General features: G+C 51.0%; 1 protein-coding gene across 1 annotated transcript; it reads right to left on the bottom strand.

The window, feature by feature from the left end:
• Nucleotides 1–757: 757 nt before the first annotated feature.
• On the bottom strand, nt 758–7,346 carry LOC110431518 (alanine and glycine-rich protein-like). Its single transcript, XM_021450617.1, has 2 exons — nt 7,223–7,346; nt 758–1,260 (listed from the first exon to the last, which is right to left on the bottom strand). The coding sequence occupies exons 1-2, from the start codon at nt 7,344–7,346 to the stop codon at nt 758–760; spliced, it is 627 nt and encodes a 208-aa protein (XP_021306292.1).
• Nucleotides 7,347–7,611: the final 265 nt, after the last annotated feature.

Raw genomic sequence — 7,611 nt, 5'->3', positions numbered from 1 at the left:
TTCATGTAATCATGTGAGGCATATAGTTTTTAGGTCTAACTCAAGACTAACCGGCTAACAAATCGTAGCATACATGTAGATTTGTTTGTAGACGAGTGCCTTTGTTCGTGAGTCGATTGGGAGTTGAGTCTTAATTAGGGTTTGGAGTGCACAAATCCGTAGCAAGTCTTTCTGAATCTCTGTTGAGCCTATCTCAAAGGCGAAGCGAATCCCTTCTCAACCTTTTCATTGGAGTACGTCTCAAACTTCATTGGATTATATCTGATCTCTTTTTGAATCCTTCTCCAAACTCCTTTGTTTTCATTCCATTGTGCCTAATCGAAAATGGAAAAATCCTTTTCTTTTCTCTTGGGCCGAATTTCTCTCTTTCTCTCCATTCTTTTCTTCTCCTTTTGGCCCACGGCGGCACTGTGGCCCAGCCTCGCGGCCCAGCTCCCTGCCTCCTCTCCCCGGCCCAGCTCGCTCCCCTCCCCAGCCAGCCTGCTCACGCCTTGCTCCTTTCGGCCCACGTACCCCCCGCAGGCATGCGCGCGCGGCCCAGCTGGCCCAAGCCGCGGCCTGCCTGGCCCAGCACAGGCGCCCCAGCGCCAGCCCTAGGCGCGCCCCCTGGCTCCCAGGAGTGCCACCGCCGCCGCCATGGACACGCACCCGCGCGCACCTGCCCCTGCCTCGGCGTCCGTACAAGCAACACGGGATCTGCTGCCGCGTGTCTCGGCTGTCGCATCGATGGCGCGGACGTCGAGACGACCTCGGAACCCTAGCCCGCGCCCCTATAAGAGTGACGGCCGCCGCCGCTCTCTGCTCCGTTCCCAGCGCCGCCACCCTCCCCTTCTCCCTTGCTCGCCAGCGCCGACGCGTCCGCGCCCTCGACCTCGTCGCGCCCAAGGCGCTGTGCGCCCTCGCCCTCGAAGCCGCGGACGCCACCTCGCCGAGCAGCAACAACGTCGGCCGCGACCACAACGGAGCTCCTCGTCGCGCCCCCTGCTTCAGTCCACGAGCTCCCTCCTCTGCGTCGAGCCTTCTGCACCGAGCAGGAGCCGCCGCGCCTCGCCGTGGTCACGACGTCGCCCCCGCATCGTCCTCGCCGTGCCGAGCCCCGGCCCCGCAACGCCGTCCTCGCACCGGAGCCGCCCGCCGCGTCGAGCTCCTGTGCGCGACCTCGCCGAGCCGACCACCGCGACGCCGAAGCCACCCACGACCGCGCCGGCTCGGCCCTGCTCCACTCCGTCGAGCGCTGTCGCCCCAGCCTCCGTCCGCGACCTACGACGCCGAGCCACCACAGCAACTCCAACCTCGTCAAGCCCTGCTCCAAGCCGTGAGCCGCCTCCACGCCCACGACTGCATCGAGCCCTGACGCGTCCACGCCCTCGCCATGCTACGGTCACCCTCGCGACGTCCCCGTCCTCGCCACGGTCACCGCGTCGAACTCCTGTGCACGACCTCGCCAAGCTAAACCCCCGGTGAGCCTCGCCCAGACCAAAGTTTTCCCTTTCCCATTTCGCCTCGCTGAGACCGGCCTTCGTGTCGTGTTCTTCCACTGTCGCAGGGAAGCAGTGGCCTCACCGTGCCCTTGCCGAAGATGTGACGCCGTCCCGATGCCTGCTGCACATCCCGGCCAGCAGCAGGCTTGCAGCTGATCTGCGCCCCTCGTGTCCAGCAAGGTCGAACCTTGAACCTGGCCGACATCGTCTCCGACGTCGGCAAAACCCTTGTCCTTTCTTGTATCTTTGTATAAACTTGTTATATGATATATATCCATGCCTGTGCCGTGCCTTCGCACCGGTCTATTTATTTATCTATCTCTATCTATCTCTCGTGCTATGGAAATGTGCTACTCCGAGTTGTCATCGTGTCCCTTGCGTTGTCTTTGGTCGAGTCGTGTTTCTTTATGTGTTTGTCGTTGCCTGAGGACCGAGCCTTCGAGCCGGTTAGGGAAATGGTAGTGCGTTCGATCATTTCGATCGTGGGTTCGTCCCGCCGTGATCGCGATGCCGAGCGTAACTCATTCCCTGTGTTTAGTTGACTTCGTTGCGCTACGGTCGTTAGCTCCCATTCCCGTCCCTCGGACGTGGTCATCGTGGACTCGATGTCATTAACGACGTGGTTCTTACCCGCACACCCGAGACCTAAATGACCTAGTCGAGTGGGATACGAATTAGGGGACAACTGTCGTGGAACAGTCGGAAGCCAACTCGTTAGGTGAAGCTCATGGTCGCGAGACGCCTCGCCATGGCCATCGAGCCTATCCTATTTTTGTCGCATGTTTATCTTATCTATCTCGTATGCTTATGCCACCTAGACCCGGGCATTTCCCGTGGTGTCCGCGGTGACAACCGCATCGCCTGAAACTACGGAAATGACCTTGTGCCGATTCAGAAGCACCTAGGTTGAGAAGTGTTATGAGTTGGAGTAGATCGTGGGGTCGTATCTCTTTTAACCAATCGTCGTTCGTTCCATGGCAAGTTGGTTGAAAGAGTGTGATTCATTCTTCTTCTCTCTTGTTCTCAATCCCATCGATCCAGTAAGATGTGGATTAAGCCTCTTTTGCTTGTTTGATGTTTCGTTTCCAATCCCGCGATTCTCGCTGTTGCTATGGTGAGTGGGTCACACGAAGATGAATCTCGTATCCCTTACCTGCCTTTTTGGTTCTTTGTGCTTAAACTCTTGTATGCTTGTACTTAATCAACCGTAGCATTTCTTTGGTTCTCGCGGTGACAACCGCACCGCTAAGAACCTTAGTGATGTCTTAGTGCATTTAGTGCACCTAGGTTGTGGCGCCCTACAAGTAGTTTGAGCACTCGTGTCCTTGGTGTGTCACTCCCTCTTATGCCCTGTCTTTTGCCGTGGCATGAGTATTGGAAGGAGTAGACCACTTCCCTTCTTCTTCTCTCTTTATTCCACCCTCTCTTGGCTCTCGCCAACTACAATGGCGTATTGGTTGAGAGAGACCGGAACTTCTCGTGCTCATAGTCTTTACGATTCCTGTCGATCTCTATGACACTTGGATCGAAAGACCGTAAGCTGTGGTGTTTGCTTAGAATGAGTTAGAGTCTAAGCCATTTATTAAAGCCGTACAGGTCGACACGATCGACCCAGGAAGTACCGGCTAGGCTAAGACTCAAGCTTGTACTTGGTGAACAACCATTTCCGTTTCTTTTAGCCCAGGGATCGGACACCCACCGAGAGGGCTAAGCCATTTTCCTTTCGGTGCTCTTTTAGTGTAGTTGTCCTTTAGTGTTTTGTCGCCTCTTTTCACAGTCTTTCTAGGACTAGTGGATTGATTGTTTCGCCTTGTTTGTCGTTTACGAGGTAGTTGCTTCGGGTAGCGTTGATCGAATCGGAATCAGTTGAAGGAAGGACATGCAGATAGGAGAAAGACCTTGGATGAGTACAACTACAAGTGAACTGAGGATCTTGGAAATGTCACTCGACAGGTGCCACGTCCCACCCAACCTCGTAGAATCCTATTAGACATACAATAAGTAGATGCTAGTGCTTTACTTTTATGCAAATGAATTGAGATAGGTTGCATGGTAGAAATGCTTGTGAGCCATTGCCTTGTTGCAACCTATAACCCTCGCACACCCGCTGTTAGGTTAGACGCTTGCAAACTACTTGCTACTGCTTCTACTACGCATTATATCTGTGATGTGATGCATTGTGGAGGATTGGATGTGAGTGGATCAGGCACGTGGTGCCGATAACTGGTTAAGAAATGGATAATGGATTTGGGGAGATCTTGGCGTGTGTCTTGGGTGTGTGGTGAGGGTCGAGTCGACCGAGCAGGATCTACGACGAGTCTTGGGACAAGTCTTGCCGGAGGACGCTACCTGGGCGTTCTCCACGAGAGATACCTATGGCGGGTACATGTGACAGGGAGAGGTCCCGGAGTGGAGTGTCTTCGTGGGACGAAGCACCGGGATGGGAGGTGCTGTTTAGCACGGGGTAATCGGATGTCCCGTCGAGCGGGGCATCGGTTGGCCCCTCGTGAAGATGTCCTGTTCGGTCACCCTAAGGACTGAGATGTCCTGAGAACCGGTTCGTAGGAAGCCTTGCACCCCACTCGCTCTTATGGGGAGGAGACAGATGTACGACCAGTTAGGGCGGTGCCACTACTACTAGGTTGTTGGTAGACAGTGTAGGGAGGTACGGGCATGAGGACCCACACCCTCCTAAGACAGCGTAGTGACCTTTGGGGGCCCGGTACTACGCCTCACAGTCTCAGCGTACCGGTGGTACTCCGGTATGGTCCCAGTTCTGAGTGGTAGGGTGGCATCGTACTTAGTTGGAAGGCAGCCCGGCATCAGCCTAGGTGGGGCGCACCACCGATGATGGTGATCTTGTGGTTAGTGCAAACCTCTGCAGAGTTTCTGGTTGATCGATCGATACATATGCTGTTTTCGGCTATGGACCTTTCCTATGTTTCCGCTTCACTTGACTAGAGAGAGGAGTCCCTTCTACCTTCCCCTGGGTTTGTGTTGGATCTGGCGTTGGCCGTTGAGGCAAGGCACGAGCGGGAGTCGTACTTGCCGCCTAGAGAGTGAGAGTGTGGTGAGATGTGTGTGATGGATGGATGGATGGATGGATGGATGTGTGGTTGAGATGGATTAAAACCTGATGAATATTATTATTAAATAATGATGAACTTGCATAGGAAAGACTACAACCATATTTATAGGCCTCTTGATCTACCCCTTTGCATTCCACTTACCACAAAGCTTACGCAAAAGCATAGGGTGGGAGCCAGTGGCCAGTACAAATCGTACTGAAAATTGTTTAGCAGGTGTTGAACGTGGTCTAAGACGATAACCACGGAGAATAGAAGGATTAGGTGGTCTCGTTCCTGCGCTCAAGTTTGGTTCGGAGATGAAAGCTACGCCCGCTGATAAACTACGCCGACTCTGTTGATTGCCCGTGAAGGAGGAGCCTTCACCGTTGACGCGCTACATCAACTCTGATAAAGATTCGTGTATGTTTCCGCTAGTAAAACGATGTAATAGGCTTGTTAACTAAGAGTTGTAAAGTAAATGTGTTGTAATCTCCTTTTTCACGATGTATGACTGTGATAACAGCTGATATATGATAATGTGATGGCTCAATTTCTGAATTATCACATTATAATTCGAATCTGAGGATTTTTCCCCTTTGTGGAAAAATCTAGGTCGTTTCAGTTGGTATCAGAGCCATACTTGACCCTAGGACGAGACCTTTAGGACCAAACACTAGTTTAGAAGCCAAACATTCTATCTTTTGTAGAGTTATAGATGCTAACACTTGTTTTCCCCCTCCGCCTTGAATTCTGCTGCTAACTGACCTCCCTGTTTCATAAAGTTGACCATTGGAATCCTTTCCCATACCCGCCCACGCTAGATCGGTAATCGTGTGAGACTTTGAAGGTCTGTGAGTCGCCTCAAGTCAACACTATGCATTAGGAGTTGTAATGCTGTTTGAGTGCTTGGATCTTATGTTGTTGCATTTCTTCTGCTTCTTGTTGTCTGAGTGTAAGTCATAGAACCTGTTTTATGCGAGAAAGACTCTGGATCCCATCCAACCTAGCCGACTAAACCTAAGACCGTCCTGAGACTAGATAGGTGACCCTGGCTAACAGAGCTGAAATGGGTGTAAAGCTGGTGCATCATGTCTTGCCCATCTATTTCAAAACTGTTTTTGGCTTCCAACTAAACTTGTCTTCAAAATTGCCACTTGGTTTGAAAAATTTTCTCTCCTTTTTGGTTAAAATATTTCCCTTTTTAACAAAAGCATCTCTATTTCAAATGGAAAAGTGTTTCAAAACTCTCCCAATACCTTCCCTTTTCACAAATAAAGCAATTTTAACTCCTTTCTCAACTTAATTTTATTCAAAAGCTATTTTATGAGACAAATTGAAAACAAATCATCTTGCAAAAGGTGTGACAAAACCTCTTCCAAAAATATATATGTATAATAAAATAAAAGTTTTGCTTTTTCATCAACAAAATGAACTTACAAGTTTCAAAAAAAATGTTGAAAAACAAGATTTGGTTGTGAAAGCTTTACCTATCAAAATGAGAAATGATTTCTAGTCATTTTCAAAACTAGTTTGTTTAATTCAAATAAATAAATTAAAAAAAAATGGCAACGCCTTGTTTTTGTAAGCTAAAAGAGTTTCAAAATCTCTTGATTGAAATCTTTTATAACAAAATCTTCAAACGATTTGGTTTTCAAAACTTGCATTGATTTCAACCCCCTTCAAAAGCTCTCTTCAATTTGAAGTCTAAAAAAAAAACCTTGACTTTGTAAAACTGCTTTCACGAAACCTGTTTTCTGAAAAACCTTTCTTTCAAAAGCTTTTTGCAAAGAGTGATGCATGAAAAATAGCTGGTGAAGGCCAACAACCCTGGCTATGTTTAAGCCTGCCAGAGCTAGATGTTCATCAACCCCGTGCGATTCTTGGATACCTAGTGCCTCGGTGTAAGAATTTGGATACCTAACACCCGCGACTAAGCCTTGGATACACCCAGAAAATGACTCACTCCCATTTTGGAAAAGGTTTGGGGAGCGATCACACTGAAGATGAAACATCTCAGAAGTAAGAAAAGCTTTGGGAACAACACCCTCGACTCGTCACCCGAGCAACGCCTAAATCTCGGGGACGAGATCCCTGTAAGGGGGGTGGTCTGTAACATCCCGGATTTTTACGAAAACCAGAAATACGAGCTTTTTAAAATTTTTCCTGTAATCATGTGAGGCATATAGTTTTTAGGTCTAACTCGAGACTAACCGGCTAACAAATCGTAGCATACATGTAGATTTGTTTGTAGACGAGTGCCTTTGTTTGTGAGTCGATTTGGAGTTGAGTCTTAATTAGGGTTTGGAGTGCACAAATCCGTAGCAAGTCTTTCTGAATCTCTGTTGAGCCTATCTCAAAGGCGAAGCGAATCCCTTCTCAACCTTTTCATTGGAGTACGTCTCAAACTTCATTGGATTATATCTGATCTCTTTTTGAATCCTTCTCCAAACTCCTTTGTTTTCATTCCATTGTGCCTAATCGAAAATGGAAAAATCCTTTTCTTTTCTCTTGGGCCGAATTTCTCTCTTTCTCTCCATTCTTTTCTTCTCCTTTTGGCCCACGGCGGCACTGTGGCCCAGCCTCGCGGCCCAGCTCCCTGCCTCCTCTCCCCGGCCCAGCTCGCTCCCCTCCCCAGCCGGCCTGCTCACGCCTTGCTCCTTTCGGCCCACGTACCCCCCGCAGGCATGTGCGCGCGGCCCAGCTGGCCCAAGCCGCGGCCTGCCTGGCCCAGCACAGGCGCCCCAGCGCCAGCCCTAGGCGCGCCCCTGGCTCCCAGGAGCGCCACCGCCGCCGCCATGGACACGCACCCGCGCGCACCTGCCCCTGCCTCGGCGTCCGTACAAGCAACACGGGATCTGCTGCCGCGTGTCTCGGCTGTCGCATCGATGGCGCGGACGTCGAGACGACCTCGGAACCCTAGCCCGCGCCCCTATAAGAGCCATGGCCGCCGCCGCTCTCTGCTCCGTTCCCAGCGCCGCCACCCTCCCCTTCTCCCTTGCTCGCCAGCGCCGACGCGTTCGCGCCCTCGACCTCGTCGCGCCCAAGGCGCTGTGCGCCCTCGC

This window comes from Sorghum bicolor, unplaced genomic scaffold, assembly GCF_000003195.3.
Source record: "Sorghum bicolor cultivar BTx623 unplaced genomic scaffold, Sorghum_bicolor_NCBIv3 super_53, whole genome shotgun sequence".
Classification (NCBI taxonomy): Eukaryota; Viridiplantae; Streptophyta; class Magnoliopsida; order Poales; family Poaceae; genus Sorghum; species Sorghum bicolor.
Note: the sequence above shows the minus strand (reverse complement) of the source record. Positions and strands in the feature narration are given on the sequence as shown.

What these genes read in the sequence shown, in the direction of transcription:
- LOC110431518 (XM_021450617.1), bottom strand. Translation starts at nt 7,346, where the DNA reads ATGGCGGCGGCGGTGGCGCTCCTGGGAGCCAGGGGCGCGCCTAGGGCT. An exon ending in CGCGCACATGCCTGCGGGGG is followed by an intron (nt 1,261 to 7,222) that starts GTACGTGGGCCG and finishes TCGGCGTCGTAG; the next exon opens with GTCGCGGACGGAGGCTGGGG.